The following is a 23,330-nucleotide window of genomic DNA, read 5'->3' on the forward strand; positions in this document are numbered from 1 at the left end:
AATTGAACATATCAGAATAATAGAAAAGAATAACACAAAAGAAATAATAAAATGTAAATTTAAATCCTAAAACTGATTTTAATATTTGGAAATTTCAGGGGGGAAAAATTCAAAATGAAAAAAAAACCAAACAAACAAAGAAATATATAAATAAATAAATAAAAATTATTTCAATTCCATTGAAAGTTGGTGTCACTCTATGCCACAAGGTACGTCAACCACATGAGCCAGCAAGCCAAGCATGACTCAGAGAACTGTCCCATGGCAGTTCCAAACTCGTTTTTTCCCCCACCCACAATTTTCCCGTAGAATACAGATTTCTCTCACAATATCATGCCTGAATCACCAACATTAGCATGTGTCAACTCCTGAAGTGGCCCTAAAGCTATATAATATAATTCAAGAAAAAGGAACTAATATCTGTGTTTTATTTTAAAATGAACACAAGTACCATTTATCTAATGTACAAATTTACGGTACTTGTGCAATTGTATGCTTAACTTCTAGTCCAAGACAATACCAAAGGAAATATTACTTTTTATTCAATATTTATCTATTTTAAATTACAGGGGTCATTTTCTGCATTTAGTACTATTAGCAGATTTTTGTGATTATGTTTCCATTCTTTTACTTCAGTAACATTTTGAATGCAGTAGTTTCACTTGTAATGGAGTATTTTTACACGACTGTATTGAATGCTCCACCTTGCTGATGTTGTTTGTTGTCAGTGACTTCCCATCATCTTTTATGTGTAATCTGCATTAGGTTCCAGAAAATCTGTGGCCATCTGATAAGAATTTATTATATGCCTTTAAGCTATGTTCATGAAAACTGGAGAAAAATGTAGATTTCTGCTGCTAAAACATATGTCATTCATTAACAAGTAGGGTAACAGTTATGACATTGTAATAAATTCATAGATGAGGTAGTGACTTAAATGATTGAGACAAAAGTCTGTATTTGCCCAATAAAATGTACCCTTTGTGTCGCAGTGATGTTTTGGTCCATATGTATACAAAGAGTGTCTAACCTCTCTTAGAGCAACATCAGATCACACAAGCATGAGGAGGACATGACAGAGAATGAGGCTATTGAGATCCAGAAAATCAATAAGAAAGTCCAAAACAAAACTATTCAGTGAAGTATCCAATCAAATGCTCACACAAAATTATCATTTTACTACGTATTTCTACAAGAATAAATCGTGCATGCCAAGTATTTATAAAGAACATAGAGTTTAGACATTTAGCTTGTGAAAACCAATCCATGGCGAAAAAAAAAAAAAAAAAAAATCAGACAGCTTTGACCTTTCTGACGACTCTTCTTCTTTACAAAGCGTTGCTAATCATGCATGTCCTGCATGCAGAGTGAAGTATGATGGAAATATCACCTGTTTCAGATGTTTCTCATGTGGAAATGGACCAAAATCTCTAGTACTGGTTTTGTGACAAGTCTACTACATCGTTTATTATTCTTTAATGTTAGAAAAGCGAGATCTCCATAATTAATAAAATGGCCATAAGCGGTCATTTTGAACTCTGACTTCCAAACTCTATTATCTCTCATGATAAATAACAGACTAAAAGATTAATGCATTTATTCTGTTAGTTTATCTTTTTAAAAATGAAATAAAACCAAAATATAACCAAAATTTGTTTATATATTCATCAATATGCATGCTGTCATGCATAGTAACCCAACAATAATTGTATATTTTCACAGGATTATTTTTCTGCAGGATAATAACCATCTGTGATCTGATTCAAATTTTATATGAATCTAGAATTACTCAGAGCAAGAAACAGTTTAATATATTTTATAAGATTATAAACATGTTATTTCTTCATTTATAATAACAAATTTCCACCTAGGGCCATCACAAAAAATAATATGAGAAGAGGCTGGAAACAAATACAAAAATTAAACTAAGAAACATTAGAAACTTTGCTCTAAGTAAAGCTACTTGGTTTCAAAATTTGAGAGCTTTAAAAATTCAGTGAGTCATAGGTGCAGAGACAAAAAGTGTTACAACCATCCCTGATCAACCCTACTTTATTTTTAGTTGTGTCTAATTAATTATTATTTGTATTTTAATGTTGGGAAACTGCAAATCGAGACTACTTGTGAAGTTTTATTGGCAGAGACAGTGATGGTTGCTAAGCAACCAAGATGGATGTCCAACTGTTCAAAAAGTAATATTATAACAGTGGCAATTTCTGTGTGATCAGTATGATTGCCTGTGGCTGAAACAGGTAAAAATGATAACATTTTCTTTGCTTTTGTGTAATTTATATATATTTAAAAAACAAAAGTAGCAGTAAGAGCTGTGCACTTTTGATCAAAATGACTACCTTGGCTGTTGTAGTAGTAAGAATGCAAAACATTTTTGTTCAACATAACACTGCAACTTCAAGTGAACTTAAGTTATTTATTTTATTGAAAAAAGAAATTGAAATACATGACATATATCTACTTAAAAACATATTTCTACAACCATTTTTTTTGTTCATTCAACTATGAAACTATATGCTAAGTGCACAGTGTATGTTGTTAATTCTGAACTACTTAGATTATATCAGCTTCACAAATTTTGGTAAAATTAATTCAAAAACAAAACTTGTTGACTTTATATTAAAACAATATGTCTAATCAAATCTAACAAGGGGTGAGTGTTTGTGTCAAGTGAACATAGAGTTTTCATGTCATTTTGACAGCCTGCGCATCCTGCGCATTTATGTGGACAGTAAAATACACAAAAGAAATTGTTCATTCGTTCATTGTCTGTAACCGCTTATCTTTGAAGGGTCGCAGGGGGCTGGAGTCTCAGCTGACCCTGGGCAAGAGGCAGGGTTTACCCTGGACAAGTTACTAATTCATCACAGGGCTGACACAGAGACAGACAACCACTCACACTCACATTCACACCTATGGGCAATTTAGAGTCACCATTTAACCTAATTAATGCATGTCTTTGGACTGTGGGAGGAAGTTGGAGTACCTGGAGAGAACCCACGCAGACACAGGGAGAACATACAAACTCCACACAGAAAGGCCCTGCCCCAGCCACAAACTCCCCAGCACCCCAGCCAGCTGGGGGATTCAAACTCAGAACCTTCTTGCTGTGAGGCGAGAGCGCTAACAACTGCACCACCATGCCGCCCGAAAAGAAACCGGGTCATGATGAATCGTGGTTTACAGTGCATGATCGTTGTAAAAACATTATGAAGATTTATTATTAAGGTGATGACTCTGTTTTGATCAGAGTTGTGATTGTGTTGATAATATTTTAACTGATGCCACCTTAGTTGATGTTTCATTCACCAACACATGCCTGTGGATATACTCAACAAGACAATTAAATACAGAAGATGTCCAAACTTCATAAAAGGTACTGCATTATCACTCACAGTTCCCTGGAACCCAGTATGTATGCCAGTGCAATTATAGATAGACTTTTTTCCCAGGAAGATTTCATGTTGATTGATTATCAAAAAACCAAAGAAATTCAACAACTTTAACTCACTCTACACTAATATTTGCCATAGATGGGGAAAATCTTTAAAATCAGAGTAAACTGTATCTTGATTTATTCATTTTTTCAGCTTCATCCAGTGGGTGGCAGCATGGTTTCATGTGACAGGACAAACATGGAAAACACTCTAGACCCTACAGCACTCAGTGTTTTGAATGTCAATAGCTCACATTTGATCTGAATGAGGTTGGGGTCATGGATAACAATACTCTTCTTTTTGCTTTATATACTACTTAGAATTTAACCAAGAGGGAGGAGCAGACTGAAGCTTGTCATTTTCTGTCCATGATGATAATGTGGAAAAGATTATGATCAGAACTGACCAAAAATATACATAATCACAGGGTTTTACAGCTGTCTCTGCATTTAATTCAGTGGATATTTGCTATAATTTGTATATCAAAAGGCCCCACTGAACATAGAAAACTTTTCATCACAGCTCACAATTATTTATCTGAGTGGCGTGATCACTTGGAAAGTAAATTCAAATAAATTTACAGAGGAAAATGAATTACAGCATGGCTGTCTGTAGGTTTATCATGTGTGAAATCAGATATTAATATATCATGTAATTATAACAAATTTTAAAACGTTTGTTGTTAGAGGACACTTAAAACTCTAAATTTCCTCTGTTATTGCAGGTTTTCCTCAGATAAAGCACAAAATTGCAACACTTCCTATAAGGAAGAGTAAGACAGTGTCATAAAAACAAATCTTAAACTCATGACACAACAACCTGTTGATAATAGAAGTATGAATTTCTACATGCTCTTGAGCAAGGTAAATTTCGACCGTTTGCAATCTGTTTATGATTTCTGTGCCTTATATTGACATTTAATTCAAAGTTTCTGCTGCTACATGTACTTTGGTATGGCCTTTGGATAAATTATGTTATCATACTGAAAGCAGGGTGTGATCTAGTGAATTATGTAATTGAGAAATTAGAACAATAATATCCCACCTCATACGAAACACCCTCAGACCGCAACACAGTTTTCTCCCTCGATTGCCGTTCTGCTCTCTCATTGGTCCAAATGTGGGGGGCGTGCGAATAATCAAGCATTTTAAGCGTTTTCATTGGCCGTCGTCACGTCACTCAAACTGTTGCCTGGTGATCTACTTGCAGCTTGTCAACCGCACGATCCAGTTACTGTAGCTGCCTGCTGCAATGAAAATATCTTCGTTGGTGGGTGGATATATCGGCCCGGTTCCATCATTTTTCCCCAAACATTGACTGAGTGAGTAGTTTATTTCATCATTTTAAAGATATGAATTCTAAGCTTTTGCGTATAATGTGAATATTTTCACGAGAAAGGCTACGTTACCAAGCTTGAGGTTTGTTTTTAGCTAATTTGCGGTTTTGTACGTTATGTTTTGTGAATCAGGCAGAATACCAAGGCAACACAACTGTTAGCTTCATTATAACGTAATTAACCAGAGTCCGGTCCAGACTGGACAGGCTGAGAATGTGAGACATTTTGGACTAAGTTGGTTTGAGTGCAGCCATATGTTTGACTTGTTGGATTTATTGCTGCTCTGCATTGAAAATGTGGGAGCTACATTCATTCTGTGGGCAGTCGTCGCACACACACACACACACACACACACACACACACACACACACACAGTACAGCCGAGTCCCTGTTAAAAACAACAAATCATTTAACAGCCACATTTCGCCCTCGCATGTGTGTTATTAGCTGCTGTTAAGGATGTGAGAGATTTGGGAAAATGAGTAACAGCACAAGTGTATGACATATTTATATATAACAGCAATTATTTATCATAATGTAACATTTTACCTTAAATGTAAATGTTTGCTGTTGCAGCTGTTTGTGTGGCGCCCAAAATGTGTAGTAAAATGATCTCAAATAGCAGTAACGTTGTAAGCTGGATCCCTTGTTTTTTTTGCAAAATTCTCACCACTATGTCTCATTTAATGATAATAAATAGGGCTGGGCGATATGGTTTATAAATAATAGCTCAATATTTTTAAGATAGTCCATTATATACAATATTTATATCGATATACACATTTTGGAAAATAAATTCTCAAAACATATTATGTTATAGAGCAGGGCTGGCCAAAATGGGGTCCGTGGCCAAAGTTGGCTTTATCACAAGGTTTGATTTGGCCCACCAGATGTTTGTAGTGAAAAAAAACAAGTGTAAGTAGCTGTTTATGCTACTTTTATTTTTGTAAGGTAAATTGCTCTTTAAATATGTAATTATTAATCATTTTCATAATCTATGAGTGGTGGGAAGAGTGACACTTGAGCAGGAAGTTAGTAAATTAAACACACAATATGTAAGTTCTGCCACTAGGGTTAATAAGGAATGAAGTACTTTGATGATATCATGAAGTCTTTATTGTTGAACTACAACCATCTACCATCAGATCTTTCTGACATAACTCAAGTAGAAATCATGTTCATAGATGAGGTAATATTATAGTTTTATTCGTGTCACATATAGTCATTTTCGCCGATGCAGGTAACTTGAATAAATTACAGATTTCTCTGGGTTTGACCATTGTTGGAAACATTTGGGATAAAACACTTAACATAGGTCTAGCATTTTAAGAGGTTTATGCCTGTGACCCACCATTAAGTTTCAGTTTTGGCCCTCGAAGGGGAAAGGTTTTGGCACCTCCACTAAAGAATATCATACATGCTTAGCAGTTGAGTAAACTACCTAGCTGTATATATAGAAGTTAACATTAGCTTAACCTTTAAACAGCTACAGCAGTAAAATGCAACATACACATTAATGCAGCAGTAATATCCAAAAAACAGCATATAATAGTAAAACACTGATAGGGTCCATTTTACTGCAGAATAATTACTTAATACATACTTTATTAAGGTTTAGAATGTATAACTTTTACTTGTAGTGGAGTTAAAGCTGAGAAACATGGACAAAATCAAATATCACTATTTTTTTTTTTTACGAAAGACCTCATATATCCATTAGGGCTGCTACTTGTCAGTTGATTACTTTCTCGATTAATCGATGAATAGGTGTTTGTTATAAATTATCGCAAAATTGTGAAAAATGTCAATAAGTGTTTCCCAAAGATGACGTCCTCAAATGTCTTGATTTACTAACAACCCAAAGATATTCAGTTTACTGTCATAGAGGAGTAAAGAATCAAAAATATTCACGTTTAAGAGGATGCTGCCTTTAAAATCAGGAAACATTTATGCCGTGTCACAATGTAAGAATATCCTAAATCTGAGATGATATCTAGTCTCATAGCACGATATTGATATAATAGGTATATATCGCCCAGCTCTCATCATAAACCAAATCCTGGCGTAGATAATAGTTCATTGATCATATGTGGAGGTTTAAAGGTCCTGTATTATGAATTCCACAGACTCAGTCCATTACCACGCATGAGTCATTCTGTTGAGAGAGACAAAATATATGATCCACAGCAATGCCCAGTGCATTCCTGATCATATTAGCCTTCTAGGTCTGGGCCTGGAGAGTAGCTGGCTAAAATCTGCTCTGGAAAACAATAGGCTGCATGCCACTGCATGTGGGTTGTGAAATGTGGAGAAGGAGGAAGCACATTAACACACTCGTGTTTTAAAGGAATAGATGACCACAGGCATTTTCTCTGTAGCCATCGGTGTTTATGTTTAGTCTCGTATCATCCTCCTCAAGTTTGCCTACAGTTTGCTATCAGTTTACCTGTGTTGATGGTGTTCGACTGAGTAAGATAAGGGAGTAATAGACCACACAGCGGTGTTTAGTGTTCTGGGAGACAGAGTTTATTTTGGTGCCGAGGTTTTGCATACTGATGAGCAGCTCCTGTGCCCACAGCACCGTAGGAGACTGGGAGTGTGAGTAGGCTACGCAAGTCCTTGAGCTTTCCAGCAAGGAGAAGATGAAATGGAGAAAGTGGTATCTGGAGTCTTATCTGATTCAATAAGAGTAAAGAGTGTGTGGATACCAGAGGAGATGCTTTGATCACATTAACAGATTATGTGGTACTATTCAACTCTCCAGATCAAAAAGGTAGGAATTTAAGTGAGGAATTTAGGATATTCATTGACTGTATCTTTTTCCATGTTTTCATAAGGTATACTTAAGTATATATGTATCAAGTGTGAAAGATGACAACTTAGTGTTTTTACAAATTTATATTAAAAGAGCGCTCCATTGATTTTATATATATGAAGGTCTTGTCATTGAGAGTACTGCTCCTGTGAAAACAATCGTGAAATGTCTCTCGTGCTCCAGATGAAGTCTGATCAAGTAATTATCTTGAATTATACTTGAGACTAAAAATGTTTGACAGAAAACCTGTGCTATAAAGTGGGGGCATGTTGAGTTTGACAGATGAAGAGACAGTGCAATGAAAGATGCTTTGAAATTGCATTCTGGGATTTGTAGGATCCAGCAGTTTTGAAGCATTACCCAGACTATAGGGACTAAAAGTCAGGATATCTCAGCCTCTGCTGCTTGGATTTTGACTCTTATAAATCCTTAGCCTGGCATTGCCAGACTAGTTTACATTCACAACCAATCAGAGCAATGATACGTGCAACATAAATATACTTGGTTTGTTTACAAGCAGGGCAGATAATGGGCGCCGCCGTGCTACAACCTTTCTCATTTAAATGGTATGCTAAAATATGCTTTTGAAAACATTTTAAGCAAGAAATGGCCAATTGTAGTAACATAATCTTGATCCATGTCAACTCTGTCTAGTTTCACAGTTTGATGTTATCTTCAGGAGCCTGAGGTGTTGCATTGAACTGAGCTGCTGACTAGATGTAATTGGATAGAACTACAACGAATCAAAGCAGTGAAACATATGACATGTGACTTTTCAAATCTGGACTTTTGACTCTACTGTCAATCACCATACAGAACCTGCCCCATATTAAATTAACTGTTGTGACTGACTGGATCCAGGCTGGTGGAAATTTGTCTGACTGGAATGGGGGCTAGATGAATCTATGGTAGATGTATCAGCTAGTAAATCCCCCAGTTAAAGAGAAGTGCAATACTGAATCACTGGAGTGCCCCTTAAGCCCAAGGAGAAAGAGATGTCAAGTACCATTTTTGTGTCATTGAAGTCCAGCTGACCAACTCTACAAAAATAGCCCAAAATGTCCCTTTTTCGAGCTTTCCAGGGAAATGTTTTTTAAAAAAGGCAAAACAATGAAGTTATCATGCTAGGAATCCATTTCACAACAAATTTCACATCTGGTTTTGACATTTAAAGGCATAATATGCAAGACTGTCCTAAAAAACAATGCATGGTGTCGTCTGTGTCTGCAGAGACACTGCCCTTTGCCTGTATTTCCTTGTTCTCTCATTATTTTGCTGTGCTCAGGCTGTTTCTGGGCATCAGGGTCAGTTTTTAACGACCTAAGAATGAGACAACAATCAACTAGAGATGAAACCATTACCAGCTAAAAATAAATAGATAAATGATAAAATGCAATAAAATTCTTGACGATTAGTACTGTTGTTTATAATTTGAATTTTCATGAAATTGATTCCTACATTTTGAAAAACTCACTTCAGATACGGCCAAGCATCAACCAACATTAGCAAAAGTCTCTCAGATGCAGGTGCAGCAGCAATGTGGGTTTGTTTTGTTTCACTGAAGACACTGACATCTCAAAAAAACATGATGTCATTTCAAATCATTTAAAGGTTTTCAGTTAGAGCTGCAAAAGTTAATCAATCAAGATTATTTATTAATTGATTTAAGTAATTTTCTAAGAGAAAAAGTCAAATTATCTGATTTAAATGTGAATGTTTTTTTGTTTCTTTACTCCTTTATGACAGTAAACTGAATATTTTTGGGCCGTGAGTAAAAGAAGACATTTGAGAACATCGGGAAACACTGATCGACATGTTTCACAATTTTCTGACATTTTAAAAACAAACAACAATTAATCTATTAATCAAGTAAATAATCGACTGATTTATTGACTATGAAAACAATCGTTAGTTGCAGCCCTATTGTCAATATTAACATTGGTGAATTGATTCAAGTGTGTGTATCAGTACTTCTTGAACAATTTCAGCACATTTTAACAAGACCACAATAATGATGGAAATCGTGATAATCTTGGTCACTGTAATCATGACATGAAATTTTTACTTGTTTCATCACTACAATCAACTGGTGTTTTTACAAACAGCAACCGACAAACCCTGTTATACCTTTAATTTTTAAAGTTAAAAGAGGAATATGTTATATATATATATATATATATATATATGTTATGTATATATACTTTGGTATATTTGTGTGCAGGTGAAAGGGAGCCACTGAAGAAGGCATGTGTCGGATATTATGGCTCACAGCCGGCACACGCCCCTCAGGAGCCAACAGCTGGCTGCCTCTTGCCATCCTGTAGCCGGACCCCCTCTGCCTGAGCTCCATGCACCTCACGCAACATACCTTTTGACTTCATGAAGATCCCTGACATCGGTGATGTAATGAATAAATTTGAAGTCCTTGGGATCGTGGGTGAAGGTGAGAATTTTCATTTAATACCACTGCAAAATATAACAGTGTGAAATACAAAAGCATATTCTGTACAGTCTTCAGCCACAGTCTTCAGCCACAGCTTTTCATGTGAGGTAGCACACTCACAACTTTGTTGTAGGGCTTTTCAGTAAGCAATCATTTCATTGTTTGAATCCAATTTGCCTGTGGAACAAGGCTGTTAAAAGCCTGGCCTGTTGTTCATGAGTTTACAACTCAATACGGTCAAGGACAATTTTTTAAAAATATTTTTTCATCAGGAAGAATTTCAACATGGAAAAACTGCAGCTGGTGTGACCTGAATTCATACTCTTATGTTGTTACTGTAGAAATGAAGAGGTGGTTTGGGTGATTCAGTTTCATTGTTGTAAATGTCATTGGGACAGGGTGATTTGATAGTTAAATTCTCCTGAAATGGTTCTTACGGCTTTTCTTTTTCCTTGAACTGCTTGGTTGATATAAAGTGGCAGAGGCCCTGAGGTGAAGCCACCCACTTGTCCCAGTTTTTACACTCTTACTCCCACATCCTAGAAGTTTTATAATGTGTGTATAATTTGTCTCTCGAAGACACAGGGAAACTTTGAGCTGCATTTTGAAGGCTGAGCGCCTGTCCAAAGATGAGTCGGTCTGGAAGGAAGTCAGCACTTTTAGTTGTAGAAGTTTTTTCAGTCCAGCTCTACTCACTGCCTTTGCACTCATGGCACAGTACGCTCCACTTGATCCAGCATCATAGATTTTTCCTCAGTGATCTTGGGGTCAGTCAATTTTGTTAATCATTTAGTGCAGCATGTAAGCTCACCCTAGCAATTAAAAATACCGGTACACAGAATCTTATGCAATTACTTCCAGTTCCTTATGGCAGGAATAGTTCTTGTGGATTTATCATTTGTCACACAAAACCTACAAATCATGTTGTTTTTGTTTCATTTCATGCCATATTATCATATCATATGGGACAAAGGACAGTTTTGAAAAAACTGGTGCCTTTAAGTGCCTTTGGGAAATACCAACATCTAAAATTTGAGAGTCAGCTGATAAATGGGAAATATATTAATTTTACATTATCCTTTTCATCCTCTTTGCCTGTTGTTTTTTTTTTGGTTTCATCTGAGGCATTCCTTCCAAGCCTAAACAATCACAAAGCTGTTATTATTAATGTTTACATTTGCATAAAAAACTAACTGTTTGCAAATGCCAAAATCATTTTTACTTGATTTATATAAGACCAGGTATTGGTCTTAGAAATGAGGACATTATATTCAAGTTTACAAGATTCTTCAGCTGTTCAGAGAGACTTTTTTACATTTGAAGCTTCCGATGAGGTTTCCGAGGTCATCATCCTTAAATAAATAACAACATCCTCAATTTGAATCATGTGATTCATCGGATTAAATTCATTTTTTTTATTACAATAACTAACTTTGTTTTATGAACGTAACTCATCACTTGGTTTCATCAACATATACAGGTAATACAGGTTCACCTCACCTCACTTTGTGTGCTGCAGGTGGGAGAGCAAACAGGTTTTTGACATCAGTGAAAATTATGGTTTCAGTGCCAACAAATTTGTATTGAAGCAGATGGATAGATAAGATAAGATAAAAATTTAGAATTTTGAAATAGATGACATTGTCTTTTTTCAATAAATTTTGACTTTTGGATTTTGAAAAAAATATCTAATTGAGATCATTTCAAGTTATATTGCATTTGCAATATGATTTGGGATATTAGAAAGAATAATAATCTTTACATAATTATCCTTATTTTTATTGAAAAACATAAACATATTGAACACACTAAACAAAGACGTTTTCTGAAGTCAAAGCTTCAAACTATTTGGTAGCCCTTGTAGATTTCATGAACAAGGAAGCCTTTTAAAAGCAATTCATGTTCACAACTGCATTATCATTAAATGAAAGTGAAAGTGTGATTAAAAAATAATTTTATGGATTTGTTACCTTAGGTAGGTTGTAGAGCTATAATATACAACATTTCTGCAGTAAACTATCTAAAAACACTAGACACATGTTACATAATTTGTTGAGCTGTGTACTCAAATTATCCCAGATGTTTCCAGCAATGTTCAAACACAGAAATCCCTAATTTGGTGTTTCATGCTAGTTGCTAGTTGCTAGCTAATTGCTAGTTACTATAACTTACAGAACACGGGATACTCACCATACATAGTAATGGCAGGACGGAGGTCAACAAACATGACGTAACGTCAATAAAACTTACCTCGTTTGTGAACATGATTTCTGCCTGAGTTACACCAGGTAGATAGATCTATGGTGGTTATTTAAAAGTAAAGAAAGTAAAGAAAACAACTCCCATGATCTCTCACTACATTACATCTTTGTTATTGTTTTCATGTAAGAGAGATCCCCTTGATTTTCATAGCTTTTTAGAATGGATGAATGATTTTTTGTTCATACATTATCAGCTGTGATAAAAAGTACTTTAATTTTTTAGTGAGTGTGTTAAAACATACAAAACCACCTGTCTGCTCTTTTTTTTTTTCAACTATCTGTAGGAAAGCAATATTTGTTGCACTTCTCTCAATTTTTGCTTTGTAGGTGTCTAAATGGTGTTTGAAAGAATGCAAATACATTCAAGCAGCCTCTTGAAGAGAGTAGATGACTTCTCACAGCACTGATGTGCTTGTGAAGGAGCACGGAGCAGTTTGTCATATGCCCGCTCAGTCCAAGAATTCCTCTTGAACCCTCAGGGGATGTGTGTGTGTGACTGCCAGGGTCGATAACATCAGAACTACAGTAGCTTGCCAACACTTGTGTCCTACTTTCTGAGCCACCTGTCCTTTTATAGTGGGGGATGTTTTTCCTTAATTCATGTGAACATATGAGATGCATTAAAAAAGAGGATTTAACTGGCAGTTCACTATGTAGCAATATACTGAAATAAAAAGGGCTCAGTAGGTTCTAGATTCCTTAGCACTTGTTAGCATTGCTAGCCAACTCACTTCATTTGAGAAGGAGAAACTCTCTAAACCAAGCTAGTGTTTGTTAAATAACGACAGGCTGGAACTGTTCATCACAAATCAACATTTTTCAACTGAAGTTATGCTGTATTTTGTTAGCATTTTCATGTGTGTCTGCCTTTAAGTAAAATAGCTTTACTGGAGAGGCAAAAGTACTATTTGGAACACATGAATATTCATGAAAAGATTAGCTGTGGTGAATCGCAGTTGAACATGCGGCTTGCTCTCTTTTTTTAGGTGCCTATGGTGTTGTTTTGAAGTGCCGACACAAGGTAAGATCTGATGAATTTTCATGTCATCATCTCAGTCTCTTGTTGATCATTGGTGTTTTCAAACATCATCAGTTGTTTTTCAGTTCTTGATTTTGTTATATTATATATTTTATGTAATTTATTTTTTACATGAAAGCACTGTGTTGTATGAGGAATTTAGTTAAGGTCATTTGTGGTGTGTGGTGATATTACATATTTTTCTTATTGTCAACAAATCCCATGACAAGATCAAAACCAACAATGAATTGATCCTATTTGCAAGTAGGGCTGCAGTCAAGCAAAGAAAATCTTGGTATACTGAAAAACTACTTATGCTTCAACCAGTCGATTGGTCAATGGGAAAAAAAGTATGTTCTAGATTAACTAAATCAACCACAGTGGACTGAGCAATTCCACCTAATGTCCTAAATGGATGCTAATCAAGGTTACACATCATTGTCAAGCAAATTAATTCCTTGCCATTTCTCTTTCACACATAGCTATATCGTTACATTCAGAGCATGTCTATCAAGTAATTTTACATACAGCAACACAAACACACTCACACAGAGGATGAGGATCACAGAGTTGATTCTGCTTCTGTATAATAACAAAACTAACGCTAATACAGCTCGTGTTGCAGTATAAACTCACTTACAGTTACCAGCATCCGTTTTACTTTTCTTGTTATTTAGTTGGCTTCAAATGAACATTAATATTCACACAGTTTCTCTTAACTGTCCCTCAATATTACAAATTAGTCCAGCATTTCCCCAGCCTGTGGGAACAGTCACATGCAACATGCTAACCCCAAGTTGAACAGGGTAACCTACAAAGTAAACACTAAAACAACATAAAAGATGGTAAAACTTACAGCTTTGAAGTTTGAAATCAGGTCACAGACAGCTGGCATCAATCTGTCATTGAGCTTGTACTGTTACCAGTGTTGGGTGATAAAGCAGCCATGTAAAATAAAATCCACACACGTTGTCACCAAAAATAAACTTTCTATCCACATAGCTCTTCTGTCCTCTGAGGCTGGTGGCCCATGTAGCAGTTTATTCTGGTACTTTGACATGGTGTCAGTTTGGAGCCAAGTAAATGCCTGTCACTCAAAAATGAAATGCACCAGGTCTACACATCTCCCACCTGCCCTTGAAAAGCATGATTAAGAAGCACAATTCTCCTTATGAAAGTAGCACCGGCATTTGTCCGACCAATAAGAATTCGGTTGGACAAGAAAATATCGACTAACCAATTGACCATCCGCCCAGAGGGTGTCAGCCCTACTACCAAGTTTTGTGTGTGTGTAGCCTAAACTGGAAATAGCTGATTTCTCTGTACTATAGATCTCAGTTGTTGTCCCAAAACTATTAAGAACACATTAGTGAGCCACACTGTTACATGTGCTGTCATTGCTGTCACACTACACTTTGTGTTGAGTCAGTCCCATGTACACCATCCTGTTGCTGTAAATAGTCATGAGAGCACCACATGCGTATTAATCCGCAGCTGAAAATAAACCCTCATAAATGCACTTTTTACTCTTATTTGGGTAACATTTGTTGAACCCTAGACTGCCCTGCTGTTTGAGGAAATTATGTAGCTTTTTTAGAAAACCTAAGTAGCCTATATATTCATGACATTCTTTGTAAAGGTTTATGTCTTCAGTAGGAACCAATGAACTCGGGCCTGAGAACCACAGACAGGCTAGGAAAGTGGGAGTCAGACAAACACATTGATGATTTTGGTCTTTTCATTGTTGACAATAGCAAAATACTTACAAGTAATGTCTTTTAGGATGGGGATTGGAGTGTCCTGTTTGTTTATCTTAAAAAGATACGATGAGTTGACATTAGATTTATTCCTGTTGGAGGTTAAGAAAGGGCAGCAGAAGCCCAGAGAATACTAGATGTACACAGTGTTATTTTAAAAGAAGTGGTTCTCATGCACCTGGCCACTCCGTTTACTGCAGTGGCCGTGTGCCTTAGAATTACTGTGATGCCTTAAGTGACTCTCATGGACTGCTGGATAATTAGTTGTAGTCTCTACTCGGGTTCATCAATGACAAAGATCTGCTTTGAATGGCAACAAATTTGTCAGATTAAACTCTTCCACTACTCCACTTTGCTTGTTTTCATTGATGTACAAGTGGCTCTGATAGGTTATCTTGAAGCAATTAATTTTATTGCATAAGAATAAGGAGACCAAAGCAAAAGAAAAAAAAACAGCAGGCCTATGAAAAGCAGACGACCCACACTGCAGTAATAGCCTTGTCATCTCAGTCCATTTAAGGAAAAGGCTGCGCCAAGAATTGACGGCAATCCAGCATGAATAAGAGAGACTAACTACCTCCTACTTACAGAGATCTGCAGGAAACAGACAAAACACTTTCTGAGCCTTCCTCATCAAAATCCTTGATGTTTTTCTTGTTCTGCGATTGCTGTGCATCTGCCTTCATTACGGTGTTTATTGCAGCAATGACCTTACTCGATGTATCCATTAGCCAGGTTTCTAATGTGAGCACGTTAGCTTAAGTGTCAGGATTGTAAAAGACAACAGCAGCAGACTGACTTGATGTCGAGCAAGTGCTCAGAAGTGAGCAAAAAGAAGAAAGCCCTGCTGTAAGCCGGAATCACAGCCTATAATTACTGGCCTTTATTATTCAGACTGATTGATCCCAGGCCTATGCAGCTGCAAATGCCAATGTCTCCATTTTATACAACAGAACCCACATCAATAGACCTCAGTTAGGTCCACACAACAGACGGAGGCTGTTGCTTTGTCTGTAACACCCTGTTCACTGTGTTTATTTGGGTGAAAATCCGTCATCATCGCCATAGTCACAAATATTTATCATTCTTGATCCTGAGGAGATAATGACATTTTCTTACCAACACTTGTTCAGTGTCTGAGAACAGTTAACACCGTGTTTCATATTTGGCCTTGGCTTTGGTTTACAAACAGTTTTATTACTGATTGAGGACCATATTCTTCACATGTCTACTGTACATTTTTGCTGCTGATGCATAGAACTAAAAAAGATTGATCTATTTTTTGTAGTGGTGTTGTATGTTGACCTTGGCTTTTTTGCCCTCTCAGTTGATGTTAGCATCTTAATATGCAATATTTGAGCACACTGCATAAGCAAAGTTGTGTTTTTTAGCTTGGCCAAAAAAATAATGAATGTAGATTTTAAGCTGAAGCCATCAATATTTTATATTAATCCTAGATCATATTACTATGTGTAATGTGAAAAGAGTCATTCATAGTGATAAAGCCACAAAAAATCCTCACCCAGTTTTACAGTTCCTCCATTTCTTTAGCAACTTAACTGTTTTTGTTGAGTCTCACCAGCCTGAACCATCAGAAAAGTTGTTTACAGTGAGTGCTGGGATAGATGATATTATCTTTAAGCACAGGCCCCATGGGCCACTAAGCCACTTCATTTGGTGGCCAGAGTACATTTTTGGTGGCCCAAATGTAAACTTATATAAAAACAATACAGAAAAGGCAATAGAGCGCAACTTAACACAGTTTTCCTAAACTGTAAACACGTTGTTCACTTTTCCCATGAACTGTGAGGTGTTTAGGATGAAAAACAAGCAAGACATCTTGGCTAGTGCACTGCAGCATCACACCCATAGATATGTCATATACTAGTCACTTAAACTGCTGTGATTCACTCCTAAATTTTTCTTGCCTTTTCGTTTTACAGTAACTTAATGTGGTTGTGGTCTATCAGGCCATGTTAGCTTCTTTTTCTTCTGCCCATATGTGGTCAAAAAATTATTTAATGCAGCTTTGGATCATTTTACAGTGCAAATGCCGACAAATCAGTTCAGAATCAAAAGAGTCTGCAAGTTTCCACTTGCAAACTGGAACAGAATGATCAGCATCATGTGAAAAATGCTGGTTGTTTGAGTTTTACTTCATTCTCAGAAAACTATATCATCCTAATAGCTCTTATGGAGGAATGCGGTGTGTCACTCCTGAACAACAGTGCTCATTGGTGGTGTACCTGGTCACTATCTGCATGATTGTAGTTAAAAAGCAAATATTTAAAGAGTTTTTGCTAAGTGTGTTTTCAATACATGATTTGAGTTTATGAAGCTAATTTTGAATGTCTTTTTAATTAGCTCATTACAGTCTCATTATTTCTCCTGCATGTAGCAAAGGAATAACAATCCCCTAGAAGTCTGACATTTTGCTGCTCTGGTGTGGGCCTTGTGTGTGTTAGAAACTCCATAATATATGCAGCTTTGATAGAATATCTGTTGGTAGCGTTATTGCATGACGTGTGAAAGCACAGGAGGATGAATTCTCTGGCTACAGATCAATATGGACCAGTGCCATCTGGAAAATATTGTATTGTTAGTGTGAATGAACCGACATGTTTTTTCAAGGGCTAACTCACAGATCTATGCTGCCTAATTATGTGTGCATACACACGGACTTGGGCACACAGTCAAACACACACTACATGCACAGGCGCACGCATACACACACACACACGCATGTGTTGACACTTACAAAGCAGAATAACACATAAACTTAGCAAGGGTTTGATGGTGCTGTGCCTATGGGCAGGGAAGTGCGCTAATGGCCAGAGAAAATGGCTGTAAACTGCTGCTGAGTTGCAGCTGCTCGTGCTTACAGAACGTACTTATTTCACCAGTGACACGCCCCTCAAATTTGGTTTATACAACACATGTATTTAACAGGAATAATTGGATCCAGGAAAGATCTGGGGGCCGATATAGACAGGATGCAAATGCAAGTGTGCATTCACCAATTTCCACACAATAATTGGAATCTATTAACAGTAAGAGGCTGACTGATGGATTACTGTGTGCGTACACCCTCATATGATTTACAACATCTGAGCACAGACTTAAGAGTCAGCTGGTGCTAAGTGTAACAGAGGGAAGTGGCACAGAGAGAAGGATAATATCAAAGATGGGGATTTTGACCAAATTATTTGGAGTAAGTATGTTATATAGTATTTTTGGGACCAATGCCAATACCCTAGTATACCTGTGTGTGTGTGTGTGTGTGTGTGTGTGTGTGTGTGTGTGTGTATATCCACAATTCAATATGACTTTCAGTTTTAAGGCCACTGTTCAATATAAGCTGTAAGTTTTTGATAAGGTAAAAATGTGAAAATCAGCATTATTATGAAGTAATGTGCTGCAGAGATGTCTTGGCCTACAAATCTTGTTCTCGAGATGTAAGAAAACTTGTCACATGTCAATGTGAACAAATGTGACATCATCATGATTTAAATAGTTTTTTTTTTCAGTGAAAATAAAAGTTTTGTCACGATACCCGCTAATCAAACCTGAATTTAAAAAGAATGATCAAACATATGTAAAATGCTGAAACAAAAATAATCGGCATTCTGTTCTATTTAAAACAAACAAGATACATGTAGCTGTGACAGACCAATATTGATATGATAATATGGGCCAATTGATATATTGGTCAGGCTCTAATTTGGAGGTTCAGGTCTAATCTTGTCACAGTGTTATTGCTGTAGTAGCCTATAGTCCAAGTAGATAAGTATATGTGGATGATTGATATCATTTTTCACAAACCAAACTATTATTCCTGCAGGAGTTGCTCTCATTTTGTATTGATTCCCACATTATACCACACAGATGGGACAATAGCTATGACCTACGTGTGTCACGATAGGTTATTATTGCTTGAAACATATACAGTATATCACTGTGTGTAATGGCTGCATGTTGGCTGCTGTGGTATTATTATTAGAGGACGTAAGTGCAAGACTTGGAAGTGAATGAGATGAGCTTCCTTGTCATCATGAAAGGCATTCATGGGGAATGTTGAAAAGCTGTCTCTTGTCAACTATTTATGGCAGATTGTTGGTCCAAAATAGGTTTGTTTTCATGTTAACATTAAGGAGCCAGAGCCAAGCGTTAGGCAGCGTTTAAAGAGAGACAGAATATAGACTTTGGTTGACTATAGTTGATGTAGAATATGAAGCTTGATGTTGCAGCCCCTCACCGAAGTCCAGCTATTGTTGTTACCTGTTGTTTTTTTATTCCAGCTTACAAATGCTTTTCACTTCACTCAGTACTATCATGCCACATTTTACCGCAGCTGTTTGATTAGGATAGCACCCAAATTAAAACTGCAAAATGCTGTTATGTCAAAAAGTTTGAGTACACAGGGACACGGAGAAGCTTTTGTCTAGTAGGTCTGGCGCATCTTTTATTAATTCCTTTTCCGTGTAAATGGATCACCAAAAGAACATGTTTGGGTTCACATATTCTTTTTTTTTTGCCTGCTCTCTAATGGGAATACAGTGTTTTGTTGTGGAGTGATGATGGGAAATTAGGTGAAAACTAGATTCAAGGATCCTGCAGCTGCATGTGCACCCGTTGCCAACTGAGCCACAAGGATGCTCCAGGTCTTTTTCTCTTGTCTGTTGATGTTTGATTAAACCCCATGAATTATGCTAATTTATTGTAAGCTAATTAAGAGGCTTCTGTCCCTGAACGCCATCATACTAGTGGAGGATCAGTAAAGTCAATATGCAGCTAGTTTTCAAATATAAAGTTCAAGTTAAAACAGACTTCACAAATAAAAGAAATCTGTCCCCCACTTTGGTCCAGTAAAATATCTCAACAAGTACTGAATGGATTGCTATGAAAGACATTCATAGTTTGAAGAAGATTAATCCTCATGACTTTGGTGAGCTCCTGACTTTTCTACTGGTGCGACCACAAGGTTCACTTTAGTGATATTGAGTGAAATGTCTTGGTGGATAGATTGTCATTAAATACACACATTCATAACCCTCTTAGGATGAACTATAATCACTTTGCTCATCCCCTGACCGTCCATATAACGCCATTATAAGATCAAACTTTAAGTTTGTCCAGTATTTTTGGTTTATGACTAGCCTGGCATTGCCAAACTAATTAGCAAATGTGAATTACTCTGGAACTGCTCCATTTTCTACTTCGAGGGGGTATAATCCACACGCACAGACCAAAAAGCCTCTGGACACAATTGGATAGACCTACAACCAATCATAGTAATGAAATTTGTGGCATAGTGGTGCTGTGGTACATAGCAGGCAAGATATCAATATTATATTGATACTGTGATATGAGACTAGATTTCATCTTAGTTTTTGGGTAGCGTTATATGGCGTAAGTTTCTTTTCCTGGTTTTAAATGCACAACATGTGCGTTCTGCTGTGGGGCGTCTCTCTCACATTAAAACAATAACAAAAAACGTAGTTTAATGGCGTGAAGTGGCGTGGGATCATGAAAGTTATCTTCACTTTTAAATGACCACGATAGCTGATGAAAATCTATCTGCCATGACTCATAATGTTCACAGATGAGGTAATATTAAAATTTTATTCATGATATGCTTAGTCACATTCACCCGCTTCCTTACTCACTCTCTGATGTATCTGACGAACCCATGTTTTCCTGGGAGTCATAGCTATAAGCCAACAACACCTTGCAGAAAACACATCTTTACCTTGAGTAAATTACATATTTCTTTCTCATTGTTGAAAACATTTGAGATAATGTTGGTACATCAACAAAATACATGTCTTGCATTTTTAGACATTTTCATACAGAAATGTCACATATTATAGTTTTAATCGCTGCATTACAGTAAAGTTATATAACTTTCTGAACTAACCAGACTGTTCTAGCTGCCTGGTCTTTACCAACTTAGTTATTATATCCAGATTACTGATTATTTACCAAAAATGTCATATATCGTGGAAAAGGCCAACAATATTTAGATATTATTTATAAGCCATATCACCTAGCCCTAATTACAGCTAAACAGTACACAAAATATGTTTCTGAAAACATTTGAGGCAAGAAATAGGCAATGTGGTAACAGACTCCTGACTGACATTTGATCAGCACTGCCTGGTTTGACAGTTTGATCTGAGTTTTGTAAGAGTGGGGCAAACGAAACATGAGCTCGGCAGATTGGTTTGGTTCCCGGATTAGTTTATGACCAAATATTGGGGCTGCACAATTAATCGAAATTTTATTGAAATCGCAGTATGGCTTTCTGCAATTTTCAGTTCACAAGAGATGCAGTATTTGTTAAAGTCAACAAATCAGATTTTATAGACTTCATCTTCAAACGTCTTCAATTAGTACAGATTCCTGCAGAAAAACCCCCATAAATATCGCAAATCATATCAGTCAAATTAATTGCAATTGGTTTTGCAGTTATGTTTTGTTATAATTATAAATGTTAGCATGCTAATACACTAAACTCAGATTGTTAATAATAAACATTATACCTGGTAAACATAATTAATAGTATCACACAAAACACTTTCTTTGGTTGTTCACAGTGCTTGTTTTGTGTTTTATTTAGCAATGTAAAATCAGCAATGTTGCACTCATGCTGTAAACATTTCTCTTGCTAATCCATTGTGTTGACGAAACTTGCATTATCAGTGGAACCCCCCCCCCCTTTTTGCTCGCTCCAGTTTGACCATGAGTTCACTGACATGTTATAAGCCATGTTTGCTCATGGTAGATTACAGAGAAAGCTAACTTACGTCTCACTCTCAATTGACCCAGCAAAAAGTTTGTTGACTAAAACTGGAAATTTCTGCACATGAACACTTGGTCTGAGCAGGGATGGTTCATAGTTCAGGAGCTTATCTTGTCTATCATTGTGTTAGATTGCTGGAAAATTGTGTTTACTGTAAAACCTTGATGCAAATTTACTGTATTCTCATGGACATTTGCCTCTTTGCTGGATACAGCTGCAAAATTCTGCTGAAACAATACAATGCAATCATTAAAAAAGAAAATGCAAGCGGTAAATTGGGTTGTTTATTTTTCAGTGTCCTTGACTGTGCGGCACACTTTCCGTTTATCACTAGTTTCACTGGTCGACTGCTGTTGTAAGACTCCCCCCACCTCCACACAACTCTGTAACCAGTTGATTCACAAACCAAACACTCTGACTAAGTTGAAACTAAGTAAAATACAAAGACTTCTCTCTACCGCCTAATCTAAATCCTGGATAAAGCTTGTACATGGCCCTTGGCAGTTCTTTAGCACGTGGTGGTATGGGAAATGTAGGAGGAGAGAGGGTAAACATAGCTGTGGTGAGTATTTATTTAAGCGTGGAACACCTCTTAGGAATGCACACTACACACAGCGTCACCCTGAATGTGCTTATCATCCCATGAACTGGTTTCCCCAGCCACTGTGACTACACAAAGGTAAAACATTGACAGCATCAGGGCTCTGTCTCCACACTCGTGCTCCTAAGTGATCCACTTTGGAGGATTTGAAGCATTGAGTTATCTGTCCCATGTTTTTATTAACTGTAGGAGATTTATAGAATTAAGCCTCTTTATGAAAAGCCCTGGCCCTGTCTGCGGAGGTGTTCTGGCTACATACGCTGACTGGATCTCAGCCAGCGTCAGAGTGTAGTTTAGTTTCTGTTAACTGTGTATAGGTTTGTTACCTCCTTACCTATTTGCCTGCGTGACATGCTGAACATATAAAATAAGATCCCATTACAGGGCTGTGAGCATGCTTATTACACAGATAACACGCCCACATTCATGTTGCATTTTATAAGAGTTTGCATTTGCTTTCCTTAATTTTTGCAACAAAATTTCCACATGCTAAATGCTGTGCTATTTGTTGGGTGAAAAGATTCAGCACATTCGTGATCCCATGAGATAGTACATCATGTATCATGCATGTTACATTTTCCTACATTTAGATTATATTATAAATAGCTACAAGAGAAAGGCTTTTAACCCAGAGTACACAGAAGTAAGTGTTTTAAATAATGTAGAGAGGATTCCCTGTGTGAGCTTGCATTCCGTTTACTGCATATTACTGTGAACATAGATAATGTTGACCATAATGTCTGACTTTGCTACAGCAAATCCTACATGTTGTACAAAGACAAATTCTGATTATGAATTTGTTTTTACACTATGACAACTAATATGAATTGGCTGTAATCGTAAAAGTG

The 23,330-nt window shown here is 36.7% G+C and overlaps 1 protein-coding gene across 2 annotated transcripts in view; it reads left to right on the forward strand.

Moving 5' to 3' along the window:
* The first annotated feature begins 4,690 nt into the window (after positions 1-4,690).
* LOC146323574 (cyclin-dependent kinase-like 5) overlaps positions 4,691-23,330 on the forward strand; it is a 53,793-nt gene continuing 35,153 nt past the window's right edge. For both annotated transcript variants that reach the window (XM_084722585.1, XM_084722586.1), the window contains exons 1-3: positions 4,691-4,770; positions 9,822-10,043; positions 13,291-13,325. In XM_084722585.1, the coding sequence (XP_084578711.1) occupies positions 9,980-10,043; positions 13,291-13,325 (99 nt within the window). In that variant the 5' untranslated portion in view covers positions 4,691-4,770; positions 9,822-9,979. The remainder of the gene's footprint in view (positions 4,771-9,821; positions 10,044-13,290; positions 13,326-23,330) is intronic.

Source organism: Lutjanus erythropterus, chromosome 7, assembly GCF_056507025.1.
Source record: "Lutjanus erythropterus isolate fLutEry1 chromosome 7, fLutEry1.hap2, whole genome shotgun sequence".
Taxonomy (NCBI): Eukaryota; Metazoa; Chordata; class Actinopteri; order Lutjaniformes; family Lutjanidae; genus Lutjanus; species Lutjanus erythropterus.